Source organism: Agelaius phoeniceus, chromosome Z (assembly GCF_051311805.1).
Source record: "Agelaius phoeniceus isolate bAgePho1 chromosome Z, bAgePho1.hap1, whole genome shotgun sequence".
NCBI lineage: Eukaryota > Metazoa > Chordata > Aves > Passeriformes > Icteridae > Agelaius > Agelaius phoeniceus.
In genome coordinates this window covers 14880194-14897602 of record NC_135303.1, presented here as the reverse complement: position 1 = coordinate 14897602, position 17409 = coordinate 14880194, and the positions used below count along the sequence as shown (strand labels likewise).

The 17409-nt window shown below is 42.0% G+C and overlaps 2 protein-coding genes and 1 long non-coding RNA gene across 4 annotated transcripts; 1 reads left to right on the top strand and 2 right to left on the bottom strand.

Annotated features, from left to right (window-relative positions):
• Window positions 1-164: 164 nt before the first annotated feature.
• Window positions 165-10662, bottom strand: RIOK2 (RIO kinase 2). The gene is made up of 10 exons (XM_054653334.2): window positions 10459-10662; window positions 9799-9937; window positions 9005-9121; window positions 8001-8176; window positions 6373-6461; window positions 5049-5240; window positions 4569-4661; window positions 3080-3613; window positions 2070-2166; window positions 165-478 (listed from the first exon to the last, which is right to left on the bottom strand). The coding sequence occupies exons 1-10, from the start codon at window positions 10522-10524 to the stop codon at window positions 317-319; spliced, it is 1665 nt and encodes a 554-aa protein (XP_054509309.2). The 5' UTR covers window positions 10525-10662; the 3' UTR covers window positions 165-316.
• Window position 10663: 1 nt separating this feature from the next.
• LOC129133709 (uncharacterized) lies at window positions 10664-11522 on the top strand. The gene is made up of 2 exons (XR_013179934.1): window positions 10664-11096; window positions 11229-11522. It is a non-coding gene; the product is annotated as an uncharacterized LOC129133709 (long non-coding RNA).
• Window positions 11523-13785: 2263 nt separating this feature from the next.
• LOC129133720 (large ribosomal subunit protein mL50-like) lies at window positions 13786-15209 on the bottom strand. Of its 2 annotated transcripts, none has more exons than XM_054653351.2 (2): window positions 15058-15209; window positions 13786-14297 (listed from the first exon to the last, which is right to left on the bottom strand). In XM_054653351.2, exons 1-2 carry the CDS (start codon window positions 15144-15146, stop codon window positions 13901-13903), a joined length of 486 nt encoding a protein of 161 aa, XP_054509326.1. In that variant the 5' UTR covers window positions 15147-15209; the 3' UTR covers window positions 13786-13900. The 2 variants fall into 2 exon arrangements, with proteins under 2 accessions (XP_054509326.1, XP_054509325.1); XM_054653350.2 differs by having other exon boundaries at window positions 13786-14300; window positions 15058-15208.
• Window positions 15210-17409: the final 2200 nt, after the last annotated feature.

Genomic DNA, 17409 nt, shown 5'->3' with positions numbered 1-17409 from the left:
AGAAAAAGGCTTTTTGTGCCTCTGCACAACAAAGACACCACAACTCAGTTATGACAAAACACTGCTGGAAATTCCTGTCATAATCTTAATCAATACTACTGATAGAATGTAAATTACAGTCAACAGTTTTGACTAGAAACACAAAACACAACCTCCCAGTCAAATTCACAGGAATGAGAATAAGATTTATTAACTCACAGTAAAACATCTAGTTTGCATAGAAGAGATTGCTCCTTTACATAAAAGGATTATTGGTAAATTAGCATGATCCTTTTAGCTGTATACATTCCTCATGTTCCACAGGAGCTTTAATGAATTATCCCCAGAAATTGGCTGCATCCAAGCTTGACTTAATGTTGTGCATATTTTCTCGACGTTGCTTGGTGTAAATATTTGCCTCCCCTTTTTGCAGCCGTTGCTTCAGAGCAGATTTCTGCTGCTTGGTCAGCTGACGCTTTATCTTCTGTTTCACCAGCTCCTACAAACAAACACGCATTTGTCATCGAAACTTCTTTAAATCATTTAGCAGTACGACATGACATGACATGATGTCAGAATTTTTTCAGAATTTTTTTTTCAGCATGAACATTCATGACTCATGACGTTCACCTTGACTCTAGAAATGAACAGAGTTCTATCCTTGTAAGAAAATCATAAAACAATTCAACTGACTGAAAAAGGAGATTTTCTGCTATGGACAAGGTCTGCACGGAGTGCTGTGTGTGTGCTCTGATAATCTTCATTACAATAAATAGAATTTTAAATATTTTTATAATTTTGAAGTTAATCTTCAAGTGTGTTCCCCACTGAGATGCTAAAGGACCCACACCTCTCAGTGCAGAAACAGGCCTTACACAAAAATGTAGAAGCTGATTATACCGCAGAATATTCCACGCCCAGCAGTAATTGTTAGGCTTGTGCTTGTTTCTTTAGCACCCTGGTTATTCTGAAGTTTAGATTACAAAAATATGACTGATTCTAACAGAAAACAACAACTCTGCAACACAAATGTGGCTAAGAGAGAAGGGGAATTAGTGATTTATAATTCCTCCTCCAGGTTTTCCCATTCCAACAAGCTGGAGTAGTTCTATGAAATCTCATCTGTTACTTGCACTGTGGCTCATTCTGAACTCTGCTCTCCATTGTGATGGCAGTATCTGCCCACAACAAAAACAAAGCCATGATTTTGCAGATTGTGGCATGGTCCCAGCTCAAGTTGCCACACTGATGCCAAGTGCACACTTGTGTATTTTTTCTTGGACAAAAAAGAGAAATCAAATTGTTTTCATCTATTTAATCATGGTGGAGTTGAATCTTGCTAGACCCCTGCTAGAATAAATTCTGCAAGGCAGATACCATTACGACATGTAATCTAATGTAAGTTCACCAAATTCTACTGCTGAACTGCAGCACTTGGTGTAAAGACCCATCAGTCTTTCCACCATCACACCCTATATGTGTTCCTAAATTCCTGATACCAAGTAGACATATCACCTGCTGCCTGCTCTGGGGTTGAAGAAAAGCACATTAAATTTCTGCTGAAAATGTCCTGATTTATGTAATTCAGAAGGTCAAATTCAAATTGCCAAAGAGATCTCTGTTGAAGGTGAGTTCACAGAAATCTTTCAGAAAAGAATGTGAGAAATCTCTAAGAGAGGTGAGAAAGGCAAAATTAAATCTAGACTCAAGTATCCACATTCAAAATAAAAATATTAATTGTGGCTAGCAACAGAAATGGATGAACTGATGCTGTTAGTGCATTACCAGATATTAATATGAATTAGTTATTGGGTAAATGAGAGTTGTTAGTGTTGATATGGAGCTTCAGTGAGAGACCAAAAAGCAAAATATGAAGGAGAGTGCTGGAAAGCACTCCCTGTAAGCAGTTACAGCAGTATCAGTCCTAATTTAATGTGGGAATGGAGATACACACTGGAGAGGTAGATGGTAACTGTTTTTAAAGATGATTCGTGCCAGAGAAGAATTTCAGAAACAGGGGCTAACAGTTATGTGCAATTTAGGATGGTCTGAGGGTAAAGTAGATGACAACATAACAAAATAATATTTACTGGAGGAATGGTTGAACAGCTCCCAACACTTCTGACTGATGTGATGCTCTTAGTCCTTGTCCTGGGCCCAGCAATGGGAACAATACACTCTTCATTACTGAAACACAAAAATCAATGTATTATCCCATGAGCAAGATAAACACACCTTTGCTTTTATGAGCACCCTCTTTGAGTTTTCACTTTCTGGGCTACAACTTGAAAACTTGCAACAAAACATGCAAGTTTTAAACACTACATGTTTAAACAACCAGCTTAAACATTAACACTGGTTGTTCAAGACAGGCATTTTGTGAAAGAAGAATTTGTTGCACAACAGCCATGTAAGTATCGAGCACAAGAAGAGAAACCTCAGGGCACTAAAACACTTCAGATCCTGCACGTTTTGACAGTATTTAACTGAAAAGCAAAAACAAATGAGGAGGAGTATGATCTCTGCATCCACATACATGGTGGGCTGGCAAACTCAAGAAATATAACTTCACACACAATGGGTTAATGAAAAGGCAAGCAGGAATTTCTAAGTATGTCAGGAAAGGAATTAAAAGCTGGAACAACATACAGTACAATATATTTGAATTAAACACTCCAAGCAGCTTGTTATTGATAACTTCAGCTGAGTGAGTAGCAGAACATTTGCCTTTGACACAAAGTATTTGAATTTTAAACTTCCTCAGGGAAGTTATTTAGAAGCAGTATCTTAACGTCAAGAACTCCTTCACTGTCAATATCAGCTGAAATGAAGAAAAAGGGGAAAAAATCCACCACAGAAAACAGGTTGGTCTTTGAAGTTCAAAACCTGTTTTCTCATTAGATAAATACAACAGAGGTGGACAACCACACCACCAACAGGAAGGGTATTTACTGGTATATTTTCAAAATAAATTTAATTTTTAGTCTTCAGTTTAAACAAGGGCAGCTGAAGAGCAGTCCTTCTAGAGCTACTTGACACATATCCATTTTTGGGGCCAAGGAAAGGGCCAGACTTCTAGACAGTAAATGTGAATCTTTACCTGTAATGACTGAATTCCTCATTTAAAGCTGAATTGACCAGCTCAGGGCACTCCTCTTCATTCTCCTTAGCCTCACGGCACCCTCCTTGACCTGCCTGATCTTCCAGTTCAGCAGCGTTTTCAGTTAGTCTTTTGCCCTTAAAAGAAGTAACTGCAGAACTCTCTGCATCTTCACTGGACTTCCAAGGCACAGCTGGTCCTTCATCTTCTTCCAAGGCTGAACTCAACTCTGCCATATTTAGTCTTTGTGTATTTTCCCTGCTTTTAGCTGTATCAGCCTCCTCCTCACTGCTGCTTGCAGCGCTGTCAGAGGCTCTGCTTTCAGAGACATCACCCGCTTCACATGTGAAGTCTTCACTGTTCTGTTCATTTCTGCTGAAGAAGTTGAGCTCTTTCTCAGCATCCTCTGGAAGTTCTAACACCTCTGTATTGTCATCCTCATCAGAACCTGTAGGGTAAAGCAGTTCACCATCTTCCTGCATCTCCTTTGCATAGCCACTGGCAGCAATCTCTTTATCAAGAGAACATTCTCTCCTGTGGAAAAAAAATGTTTTCTTTTAATATGCTAAATTTAATAAGCCAAGTTACCAATATACTACATTTTGGGTTTAAAATGCTAACCAAGCTAGACTAAAATTACCCACTATTAACAAAAAAGGTACACTGTTGAATCACACAAAATACATGATGGTGCTGAGCTTTAGGTGAACTACTAACTTAGAATGTAATCCAAGAGAAGAAAACTCCTCCAGAAGATGATAGCATCTCCATAACCTGCATTTATAGTGGTTTGGGGTTTTTTTCAGGAAACTGTTCTACTTTAGCAGGAATAACATTTTGGCTTAAGTTCAAATCATGCTTAAGCAAACAGAATACTAAAGGGTCTGACATACAAAGGCTGATTAAAGTGTGGAACTCCTTAGGTAAAGTGCTCAGAATGAAATAAACGCGTTTTCATTGTAACAGTTTAGGTCTCTTTACACAGTTTCAGTGTAAGTTTTGGTCTTAAAATGAGTGAAAAGTAATTTTACTTTTCAGAAGGATCAAAAGACTCTAGAAGTTTAAATGTAATAATCCCTAAGGAGGCAGCCACTCTATTTAAAAGCGTTTAAAATAATTTTGAAACAGAAACCCAAATTAATCTTCAATATATTAGATTATTTAACTGTTAATTAAAATCAAACAGGCTGATTCTGCATCACTGTTAAAATTTCCTGGACATTCACCATTTGGATCAAGCTTTCAGGTTGACCTCTCTTTCTTGGTTGCAGGAAGACAAGGCAGCACAGGATTTTAAAGCACACTCGGAAACCACTCACAGTAACTTTGAGGAAAACACAATAGTAATGAGAAAAATGTAACTTAAAATTATATAGTCGAGCCTATTTTTTTTATTTCTCCCACAGGCATCTCTCACAGGAATTCACTTTTCTCAGAATACCAACACTAGTGCCATAAGTAGAACTCAAATTCATCTGGTCATTTCTACCTGATGTCTTTGAAGGTTGGGAAGAGCTCACTCTCATAGTTGAAGCGTTTCTTGAAGAACTCCTTAATACAGTTAACATCTCTGTTAAAATACCTGTAAAAAAATACAGAATTGTACAAACAAAAAATCAGTGAAGTCTGTTGCAACAAGAAGCATTTACCCTACATGGTTTTATTTGAAAATTATTTCCATTAGTAATCTCAAGTCAAAAGGCTAGGAAGAGAAACTGGATACAGTTCATTTCTGTATCCAGAGTGTCACTTAACCAAACACTATTATCTCTGAGAAGCAATTAATCACATATTTATTCTGCAGAGACATTTCTACTCATTCTTTGTTTGGAACATTACTTGTGCTGCATCACAGCACTCACAGAAAAAGATTCAGGAGAAGACTTATGGAAACAAGTCATGGTTGACTGTTTGCTTTCATCAGCATTTGTCAGATTCACCTGGAAAACACCTTTGGATCTAAACTTACCATTCAGCATTTGCATGTGATGTTGACATCATCTGAGGGAAATCAATCAAAGTGGCATGATCATTATTATCCAAGATGAGATTAAACTCATTGAAATCCCCATGGATCAGACCATGATTGGCAAGTTTTACAATCAGGTCCATTAATTCACTGTAGACGGCAGCTGGATCTTCAATTTGGCGCACCTGGCACCTGAAAAGTTAAGTAAAATTAAATAATCTCAACCTTGAAAGACTTCATTTAAAAATACAGATGAAGTACATGAAATACATTTGACAGAATGCCAGAGTAATTCAAATTAAAAGGGCCCTCAGGTCTCTGGTCCAGCATTCTCCTGAAAGAGAGAGACCAGACCAGACTGCTCAGGTCTCTGTCTAGTTGGGATAGAAAACTTCTGGGAATGGAGATAGACAGTGAAACCTTCCCAAGCAACTTGTGCCACTGCCTCTCTGTCTTTAAGAGGAGAAAATACCTCCTTATATCCAGGCTAAACCTCACCTGAACTCACTCACTGTCTCCCACTGAGCACTGCTGTCATAATGCATTATGTAAATAATGGACCAGCAAACTTTTATGTTTTTCCTGTTTTAGGTAATCTTATCGTGTCAGTAGGAGCTAAATCTTTTTACGCTGAAATTCAAATGGCTTGGGGCATTTTCTTATACAAAATCAGATTTTCTAGATTATGTTAGGAAAAGAAGAAAAATTAAATTTCCACTGCAGACTGCCACAAGGAACTTTAAGTGTTCTGTTTACACAATGGATGTGGAATTATTTAACAAATGAGGGTGGGAAGTCTTTTCCACATTATTTTTCAACTGCTTTACTTTGGAATTATTTCCCTTTTGATTAAACTTAAGATCTTGAATCCTATACAACACAATGGACTGGTTTGTTCTGTAACTAGAAACTTTAAATCTCTGGATTAGACCTGGTTATTGTATGAAAGAGACAGGTTTTGGTTTTGAATGCTTTTGCATTCAAATCCAAACCAACCCTTAACCTACAAACCTCAATAATATTTAATGTTTCTAGAGGTTGAAAAGCTCAAGCAAAATAATCCTTCTCAAAGATGCAAAACCAGATTATTCATGGTAGTCTGTTATAAACAGTGCAGAACTGAGTTACAAACTCACCTGTATTAACAGAGCAAGGATCACAAAGTGGAGCTCAGAACATGAGGGATATTAATACTCTATATACAAAGTAACATATAGAATGTGCAATTTCTCTGTAGAAAACAAGAAAAAAACCTAACCCTGTTACTTTTTCTAAGGTTGCCAGGGTCTCTGTAACACAGAGAATTCAAGCTTTCACTACTTACAAAGGATATCCATCAACAAGTTCCATAACAACTGCATGCCTGTTGTAGTCTATGGGCTTTGGAACAGGAAATTCTCTGTCGTGCAAAGCCTGGAAAGAGACAACACAGTGAAAAATTAAAATTAAATTGTTAGGGAAACATTACACATATTGACAAACCCACACCTAAGGTAAGTGTACATATCACTGTGATAGCAGTATATATTGCCCAAATCACATGCCTAGGAAGGAAAACAGCCTCACAGCCATTGGACTTCCCACTGCAAAGACAATAAAATTCAGAAGTTTAGACACTGAGTGCACTGCCTACAGTTTAATTATCATGCATCTAGAAGAAAATCACAACAAACTGGAGAAATGACACAACCTCACCTGGTACATTAGCCTGTGGAATCAGTAATAGAAATAGGAAATGGGGTTCTTGGCATTAGAAAAGAATTCCGGACTAAGCTGCTGCCAATACACTGCTGCCTGATTAGCCAATCTATACTCAGTTGCTGTAAACACAAGCATGTGTTTGTTTGTGTATGTGAACACAAGTTCATTCCTAAACAGTAATAATCGGCTTTATACCACACTAAGATTAACCAAAGATAAGTCATAATATTTTCAAGCTCTCCTGTTTGCATTTTCTAGCACAAATTTAGTCATTCATTGGATCCACTCAACTTTTTTATGGGTTCATTCTGTTTTTACTCATTCTGTTACCAGTGAACTTTTCTAGAGAGTCCTAAGTTAAAGCAACATAAATACAGTTTTTGTTACTTAAGTATTTCTTCTTTTCAGCACTCAATTAAACCTCCCCCAGTCCTCTGCTCAGGGAACCTGACCCCACAATAACATTCCTACAAGTTCTGACCACATAAGGTTTTACCAGCCAGACCACCTGGACAGAGCATCTAAATGATGGTGTTAGTTCTTTCTCTCTCTGTGGAGGCCACTGAGACAATTAATCACGGTTCTTTATTTACAAGAACAAGAAAATAATTTCATGTAAGTATTACTCTTGAATAACACAAAAGGAGAAATGAAAATAAGGTTTTTATGAGTAATTAGTTTTCGGCTATCATCTTTCATCACTATACAATACCTGTGGTTTTTTGAAGCAGGTAAAAAACCACAGAAATCAGGATTAGCAGTAAAATTAAATCTTTTCTCACAGCACAGAACTAAGTGTGCCTTTTTAGATCAAAACACTAGTTTTGATCTGAAAGATTTCCCTCAACAGCACAGCAACACGTGAAAGCTTGGTAAAATAAAAAACAGGTTAATTTTAAGAAACGACAACTGCTTCCTAGTTTATGCAATAAATTTTGAAGGAAAAACTGCAGAACTGGTGATATATAGATTATCTATCCATAAATAACATCATTAATTTGAAATTCTCTCATGATACCTGAATCTGTTCCATGTGATTTCAATAGCAAAGCTTAATTTTGGCACTGGGAAGTGTACAAAGCATGTTGCATTGAAACTTTCTGAAATGTATACTTTAGGTCCATTAGGGGAGAGATAAAAATGAAGCATAAATCCTGCCAGTACTGTGAACACAAAGTGATCAAAAGACAGCCTGAGAAGCATCTTGTAGCCTGTCCTACCATTGCTGGCTCTGTGTGAGTGGCCACTTACCTTCATGTAGGCAAACTCCTTCATTGCTGCTATCCGGGACAAGTACAGCCAGGACATTTTGTGCCTGTGCTTGTGGTAGTCACGTTTGTTTTTCAGGTTGCGAAAGGAGGTTCTCCCCAGACGGTGCAATTTCAGTGCAAACTGTTGCTCCTCTTCATTGGCAACAATATAAATATCTAGAAAATATGTCACAGCACAGATCTAAGAAATTACTCATATCTAACAAGCCAGATGAAAAAGTGCAGTGAAAGATTGTTACCTCACTCCTCACCCTTTCTGACCCACAAGTTTTAGCAAAGGCAGCTAATTACACAATGTGTATCAAAAGTTTGAACACGAAGAAATTACTGTTAAAAGAGTTCATGGTACTCCAGTAGAAGAAATGCTGATGGGATCTGAAGTATCTTTCAGTGCTCTGGTGCTTTTAACTACATCCTGGAAGAGCTTTTCCTTCCTGAGCAATGGACAGACAACCCAAGGGACCAGACTCCTAATTTAGTGTTAACAAATACCCTAAACTTCATTTCTAGTATTTGTCCCAAATAATCCCCTTCTCCAATTACAAAAGTCACATTCTGTGTCAAACTACATGAACATGCAGGAACCAAGATAGTGTTCCAATAGTTTTGAGCCTATTTTACTTTACTACCTTATCTTTAAGTGGGATGAAAAAGCTGAAATTATCTTTTTGTTAAATGGTTTGAAACTTTTCACAAAGCACAACACAAGCAGCACCTGCCTGCAAAGTACCTTTTTAAATAATGAACTAAGAAATGAACAAATTGGGCAAAATGCAATTACACTGCTGTAAAAAAATATTCAAATGCAGCCAGAAGCCTCACAGAGCACCTGAACAAGCTCTGTTCAAATACATCTCGGTGTTTGACAGATTAACTGATCTGCCTATCCAGAGGAAAACTCCCCTAGTTTCTAGCAAAATATTTGCAGTATTACAGATATGTTTGCTTTAAAAAATTAAAAAAAAAAATGTTATTTGACTTTACCTGATTCTTTGCCAACACCCATCTGGTTCCCCACAGAACTGATGACTTGTCGGGAAGAGAGAGTTTTCAGAGCCAGGTAATCATATCCTGCATTAGTTAACCGATAACCCTGGACAGCTGGGTAAAAATAAAACACATTTCACTCCTTGTTATGCACACATACTATTTAAAATAAATCTCAATTTAGTCTTGTTTCTTGCAGTACACAGCACCCAAGTAATATTTCACCCCTTGGCTCTTACCAGCCCCATTTGACTGAATGGTGAAAACGTTTAAATTGGATTGGAGCAACCCTCAATCCTCGGAAGAACCGGGAGGGAGAACACAGACATCCTCACTGTGTTTGCAGGGCCACATCCAACTAAAAGGCTGAAGGGAATAGGGAAAGGCCTGCACCACCTTATCAGATGTTAGATAACAAATACTGCTTTAGCAGCTATTCCTGAGGCAGTGAAATGTCCAAGGATTGTGTAGTCTGTTCCAGAACTGAGAGGATATCACTCACTTGGATTGACTCCTACACACACTTGAACACTGCTTCAAGTGATGATTCTTTTTACCTTATTCTGAGCAAAAAAGAAAGTTAACTCTTCATTTTTTTTCTGTCTCTTACTTCTAAAGATACAAGCAGACACAGCATCTGGTGCTGCACAAACCCACACTTCCAGGCTGAGTGCAAGAGAAGGCAAAGCAAACACTCTGGGCACTCCTACATCCCAACCTGCTGGGCAGGTGCCACTGTGAGGCACTGGGGACAAGATAAGAAGGGGAGTCCAACAAAAATTCAAACTTACTTTTAGTTCGTTCGTAAGCCAGAAGTTTGTGCTTCGCCAGCTCTCTCAAAATTTTATTACAGCCACCGTGTTTAAGGCTGGCAATGGAAGCAATTAAGCTAGCAGGAACTATTTCATGGTTCTTCATGCCCATTTCCACCTAAAAGAGTAATTAAAAACAGATTTGTCAGCACTGTGTTGAAGTACAATGAAATACAGATCCTGCTCAAGAGTAAAATCTCTTTTCAAATAGGCAGTTTTTAAAGACTACAGATTTTAAAACTTAACTTTCTACGTTTTAAGCCTTAACAAACCTTTCCACTTGCTTCACTGCTCCTTGGCAGCCTATGTACAACCCACCCAGGGAAGTTCTTCAGTGCCAGGCACGACACGAGGGGCTAATTAGATCTCAGTCCCAGTCACAGGGAGCAGCGAGAGCAGAGACGCTGGGACGCTGCCTCGCCGTGATGGGTCTGCGACCAGCCGGGCATCCCCAGGGACTTCCATGGCATCCCCAGAGAACCCCCAAGCATTCCCAAGAACTCCCTGTGCCTCCCGATTCCCCCCAGCCGGGCGGCCGAAGGAGACACCGGCCCGAAGCGGGCCCTCCCCACAAGAGGCCAGCACGGAGCCCCAGCGGAGGCACCACAGGCCCGCCCCGGCCCGGCCCGGCCCGCTCACCGCGGTCAGCACCCTGAAGTGCTCCCGGGACAGGTACCGCAGCATTACTACGTTCAGCTTCCCCATGGCCGCAGCGGCAGAGGTGCAGGGATGGGGAAAAGAGGAAAAGAAGGAAAAAGATCAGGAAAGGGATGAGGAGAAAGATGCGGCGGAAAAGGATCGGGAGCACGGGCCGCGCATGCGCAACAACGCCTGGTCAGGTCCTGGCAGCCGCGCGCGCTGCCGCGCTCCGCCGGGTCCCGCCGCGCTCCGCCCGCCACCGAGCCGGGAACCCGACCCGAAACGCAGAGAAACTCTGCTCCGAGCTCGGCGGGACTCCCTTCCGTGCCTCCCTGCCGAGGGGGAGTGTTTTGGGACGCCCGTGCAGCTGCCAGGACCTGTTCCCGTGGAGCGCTTCCCGCTTGTCACGTGACGCTGTGGGACTGTATGGAATGTCCGGGAACGGCGGGGTCGGTGTGGCTGGGAAAGAGCTCTCTTCGCCGGGGGATAACCCGGTGTTGCCAACCTATTTAAACACAAATCCAGACGTTTTGGCAAGCTAATGCAGCGAAAAGCTCTTTGGTCTTCATTTACACTTCAGAGCGAATATTTCACTAGAAGAAAGTGAAGAACGTTCACGTTCCATCACCTAGAACCCTGTAAAAGCAAGTTCTAAATGCCAAAATATCAACACTTGTTGCAGTTTCCTTCACGTTAACATACTAGAACATCATCTGGCATATTTCTTGCTCTCTCATTTTTATTTTCTTCTTTTTCCCCCACTGTTGTAGGTATGAAAATAAGAAGGCAAGATCATTTTCATTTCTCTCAGCCAGCCATCTGTGTTCAGCTGTTACCTTCAGAAAAGAAAAAAAAAAACCCAAACAAAAACATTCCAAAGAGGAGAAGACAGCCCCATCAGGTGCACATATTGTGAACAAAGACCCATATTTACGATCTGTGATCTCTGACTCTTACATCCCTTGTAGACTGTATGTTTGCTCATTAAATTTCCATCCTTTATTGTGGTCTGTAAATTTTAGACATTCTATAATTGCTACAGATTAAAGACAAAGTTAATTTTATCTGTCTGTCTTTGTTTTCGTCTACTGCTAATGCCATGGTCCGTACTCTCAGATGAGTCCATTTCATGGACACACAACAGGAAATAGGCTGAACTGCATCCTCCAAAGTACTTTGATTTTGGCCCAATTCCTCATCCAGCTGACACAAAACAAGCGCTACCCTTTTCCAGGCACACCTAGCAGCAAATGAAGACCATTTTTTTTTCTACTCTTTACTGTTTTTTGGGAGTTTTTTAAGAATCCTTGGCTTTTCTGCCTTGCTCTGATTCTAGACCATGCACTGAAAAGATCCCGTCACTGATTCTGGAGCAGATTTTGCCACCTGGTTAGCAGGGGAAGAAAGAAGAGAAACTTCCAGCTTCAGGAGACAGGGAAATGAAGACTTGGGGGTTGGTGTCCTTGTCCAGCTTTCCATTATGAATTTATGACTTTTGTCTATATTTTCTTTTATAATCTGACTGCCTAACTAGAACCAGTTAGTAAATTCTGTGTTCCTCATATTTCACTGTTCCATTTGCCAACAGAAGTAAATAGAGCCCCAAAGAATCCACAATTGTGTAGGTATAAATTATTCTCCAGGGATCTGTCTTTTTCTAAGGGTGTGAAATCTCCAGGAAGAGGAGATCCAATCATTAGTGTCAGACTTACTGACAGGATTCTAGAAATAGAAAATGCTATGCGAAATACCTACCTTTTTCTGCTTCAGAATTTCATGAAGATTTGTTTTGCTTTCTGTGACTGTACTTTTAGAAAGATTAAAATATAAACTGCTCTTTTATCTACAAGAATTTCTGTATGAACTCGTGAGAAAAAAACCTGAACACCAAAAAAGCAAACAGCTAAAAGCAGACAGCTGATCTCCAGAGACAAGAATTAAATGGTTACTTTTTCCTTTAAATAGAAACTGTCTGGGTGCTTAAGGAGAATGTATCCCTGATCCACAACTCAGGGATGTAAAGTTGTAAAGTCTGGTGGCATGTTCCACAAATTCATGGATTACTTAGGCAACACTATACTGCAATTATGCAGTGTTCTGATGTTTTCAACTGAAAGTAAATATAAGGAAAAGCAGAAGTAAACTCAACTGAATTGTGTGTTATAAAACCCACCAAACTTCATATTCTGGAAAGAAATCATAAATTTTGACTTTGTTGAGTGTTTCATTCAATGAGAGCTCTTGTTGACATATGGTAAGATATGAAACAGGTCAATTGAACAAATTTTCATATTTTGTTTGTTTTTTCTGCTTGAGAAAGGGAAATGGAAAGATCACAGCATCCTGAAGGCTAGCACAGACTAATCCTCACCAGTCCGGCTGGCAACACCTTCAATTGTCTTGACAGCCAGATCTGGGCCAGCCAGGAACAATACGAAGAAATCCAGGCAGGCAGACAGCTACAGTGCCATTCATCAGTCCTGGAAAAAGCATTCCAGAGCTTGGCATCTGTGCTCCAGTGCTTGCCAAGCACATCCCCAGAGTTGCCACACAGGCATTGGATTTCACAGCGGCGAAACAGAAGGAAAGCAGAAGATATCTGTGAGCCACAGTGTGAGCAGTTGGGAAGCACACTGCCATGGTCCTGAGAATCAGAAAGGTAAAAGCTGTGAAAGTCGTGCGTTGGGGTAAGGACAGTTTAATAGGAGAAATAAAGGCTGCACACACAAGCAAAGCAAAATAAGGAATTAATACCCTGCTCCCCATGGCCAGGCTGGTATTCAGCACCTCCAGCAGAGCAGGGTCCCACTGCACATCTCAGTGACTTGGAAGGACAAATGCCATCACTCCACATATCCCCTGCTTCCTTCTTCCCCCATTTTTTTATACACTGAGCCTAATGCCATATGGTCTGGAATATCCCTTGGGTCACTTTGGGTCACCTGTCCTGGCTGTGTCCCCTTCCATGTACCCCCAATCCCCTCACCTGTGTGGCAGGAAGAATAACAGAAAAGGCCTTGGCTTTGTGCAAGCCCTGCTTAGCAATAGCAAAAACATCTCTGTATTATCAGCCCTGAGTTCAGCACAGGTCAAAAATACAGCCCCATAACAGCCCCTGGGAACAAAATTAACTCCACCTCAGCCAAAACCAAAACCAGTACAGAGGTGCAGAGTAGAAACTGTGGAAATGGCCCCCTTGTTGATCCTCACTGGATCCTGTCGGTGCCCAGCAGCAGGGCAAGGGCAAGGGGCAGCCGGCAGTGCCCACACTGCATCTCACAAGAACTGGTCGGCAGGGAAAAAAGAGCAGAACAGCAACAGCCAAACTTGAGCACAGCTCAGTGAACCTTTATTACTGAAATTCACAGATCTCACCCCAGCCAGAAGGCTCTGCTGCTGCCCTGCAGCACCAGCCAGGCACAGGGATGCTGCGTGGGGGGACTCACTGCTGCCAGATGATTTTCAGGTTCGGGGGCAGCTCTGCGGCCGTGAGTTCATCGATCTTGCTGCCGTCCCTCACGGGGGTGCGGTAGAAGCCCAGCACGTCCCTGGCACGGCGCATGCAGTGCAGCTGCGAGTTGGGGACGGCGTGTCCCAGCTCTGCCGCCAGCCGGGCCAGCAAGCGGTGCTTCAGCCGCTTATCCTGCAGCGGAGCCTGCTGCCAGTCCTCGGGAACAGAGGGCCCGAAGACCTCCCTGACGTGGGACTCGAGGCAGCTCTGCAGGTCCTCGGGCGGGACGTAGCTCTGGCAGCGGGGCAGGGGGTGCATCAGGCTGGGCTCGCTCCTCTCCTCCTTCTCAGGAACTGCTCCGTCTGCTTCCACTGCTCTTTCCTCCTTCCTGCTGGCACCAGAACACATTCTCAGTCTCTGGCTACTCAAGACCGAGTCAGAGCATTTTTGTATTCGTTGTGTTTTAAACCACTCAATCCAGACATTCTACACATCCCATGGACTCATCAAGTCTGATGGCCAGAAGTGCACAGGCCTTCCCCAAGTGCTGCTCCCCACACAGGCTGCCTCCACAGAGCAATCATCCACCCACCTTCTATCATGGGTCTGAGTGAAAACAGCATTTTAATAAGATTAGTTACTTCTTTTCTGTTACAGCTCCGTTTTCTAAAATTTGCTGTGAATAAAAAGCATATCAGAAAATAACCACTACTACAGAAGAAAATCAGTGTCCATATGTAAAAAAAAATCATTACTAGTTTTTAAGTAAAAAATTTTGCTTTCTCATATGCCCCAATGCAGTCAACAACCCATGCGCGGTTTCACGCAAAATGTTACAGAGGAACTGTTTTTCATTCCCACGAAATCCCTCTCTTCCCACTCTTAACAAAAGCAGTAATAGCTCTAAAGGCTCCAGCCCTGCACCACTGCACCCCCACCAGCAGTGCACCTCGGTGGGCGCAGCTTGCCCAGAGAACCTGTGGAGTCTCCTTCCCTAAGGACATTCCAAAGCCATGGACAAACCCTGAGGGCTTTGCTCAGGCGGTGCCGGGCTAAATGACCTCCAGAGAGCAACGGCCCGGTGCAGGCCCAACATGCGGACAAGGCCAGAAGCCACCCCCGGAAGCCACCCTGTGCCTTGCGGGTACCTGCGGCCGCCCCACAGCGCCCTGAGCCCCGCGGGGCCGAGCCCCAGCCTCTGTCGTGCCACCACCCGCAGCACCCGCACCGCCGCCATGCTGGGGGCGCGCCGGGCGCCTTCCGTAGCCACCGCGAGTGATGCATTTCTGCCGCGCCCCGCAGAGCCTCATGGGAAATGTAGTCCGTCCCCTGAGCCAGCCCCCTCGCTGGGAAACGCAATGTGTGGAAATTTCTTTAGGAAAAGGCGTTCTTTGCTGTTTGGTCTTTGTGTGCTTTCAGGCCTAATCGACAAACAGGGAGATTCAATCAAGCAGACAACAAGCTGTAAGAGATGCCCGGGTGTTGAAAATTTTCAGAACCACAGAATATGCTGAATTGTAAGGGACCCATCAGGACCATTGAGTCCCACTCCTGGCCTGCCCAGCACCATTCCCAAAAGTCACACCATGTGCCCGAGGGTGCCATTTCGGTGACTTCCTAAGTGTTACACTGCTTTTCCTCACTGGAAAATCTAGCATGGAAACATATTTTCCAGATGGCATATGGAAAAGCAAAACGTGATGCTACAGTATCAGGCTTAATGAAGGAGCAAGTTCTGATGTCCTGTAACAAAATGTGCATGTGAAAATCATGGTTGTCAGACCAAAGGCCCACACTGAGGTGCACAGCTGCAAGACAAATTTTTCCCCAAAATTCCACATACTGACCCATATTGCAATGACATGCAAATGTCTCTGTTGTGATGCCTGAAAGAGAGGCTGGAAATAAAAGCACATAGACTGGTGTCTATAGAGCAGGTGTTTGTTTATTGCAGTGCTGGAGGTGAGGGGGATTTCTCCTCCTAACTCACCCACCTGTGTCAAGTGCTGTGGTATATTTATACAGTAACTATTGCTTAGTGTTACTGTGTCACTAAAACATCATCATATACATGCCAGAACTAATTGACACAGTGTGATCTCAGGGTTCTAAATAGTTGTTTTGCACTGTGCTTGCACCTCCCCAATTCAGAGGTCATCGGGGGTCTTTGATGAAGGCTTCCAAAGTCTTCTTTCCATCTGAACTTTTCAGCTTTGTCTTTGGAGCATGCACAGTTATGCTGTTCCTTGGTCTGTCTGGTCTTAATTGGCCTAAATTCTTTGTTTTGTGGCTAATTGACTTTGCACTTTCCAATTTTTCATTAGTACTAAACTTGTCTATCTCTGAAACTATCCACGTGGTGAGGTTTTTTCCTTTTTTTTTTTAGTCCATTCAGCATTAAGCAACTAGTTAACCATATACTAGCCATTATATGGTATAAAAAGTTATTTATATCTGGTTATATAGATACAAAAGTTATGACTCAGGTTATATAGGTATAAAAAGCTGTGATTCATGTTATATAGGTATCAGGTGATATAGATATATAAAAGTCATGATTTAGGTTATATTGATAGCAGGTTATATGGGTATCTTATAACTCAAGCTAAATAAGCATCTTGTAACTTTGATCTAAGTTATATAGGCATCAGTTGCTCAGCAGAATTTTTTAGTGAAAAATACTGATGCTGTATAAATGGTGTATCAGGATTGCAGTTTATATGAATCCACACTACAATCATTCACCAACTCTAGGGCTATAGGTTTGATTATTTGCTTTAATTTCTTTCTCCCCATCCTGCAGGCCAGTACTCCTGGAGGGAAGTATAGCACAAGGACTGCTGGACAAGCGTCATACCCTCAGGAATATGACTCTGCAATCCTCAACATTGGCACATTTTTACTAGAGAGACCCAGTGTTTGCCTGCAGAATGACATCATTTCTCCATTTGTTTGGCTGCTGCAGTGACCCTTTGGCCTTGACAAGGACAGGCGAAACCCTGATTTCTCTCTCCACAACACTGTCTTCTTTCTTGAGCCTCTCTTGTGCAGCTGCATGGCAAGGCCAGTGCTTGTAGGAAGCCTGAGGAGCCTGCCAGGCTGCCAGTCAGCAGAGAAACCTCTGAAGGAGCTGACAGTGCAGTCCAGTCAAAGGCCTTGTGCTTCTGCTCCTCTGTTTTCCTCCATGCTGCCCCTCCTGATCCATGGGTTTTTTTGCTGAAGGAAGCTGTGGCACATAACATGGACATAAAGCCTTCCCTGCTTTACAGTGTTTGCTTTACATTCCATTTCTCCCATCCTAACAGAGACACAAACCCCATGGTGTATTAAAGTTTCTCCACCACAACAGAAGCATCTAATATATAGATTAAAAATATTTTAAATTAAATATCTTATCTAAGACCCTCTTGAGACCAAGAAGGTGCCGTAATGGTGGTCTTCTTCCTCAAAGTCAGAGTCAGTTTGAGTCCTTTTGTTCCTGCTTTGGTTAGAAGCTGATA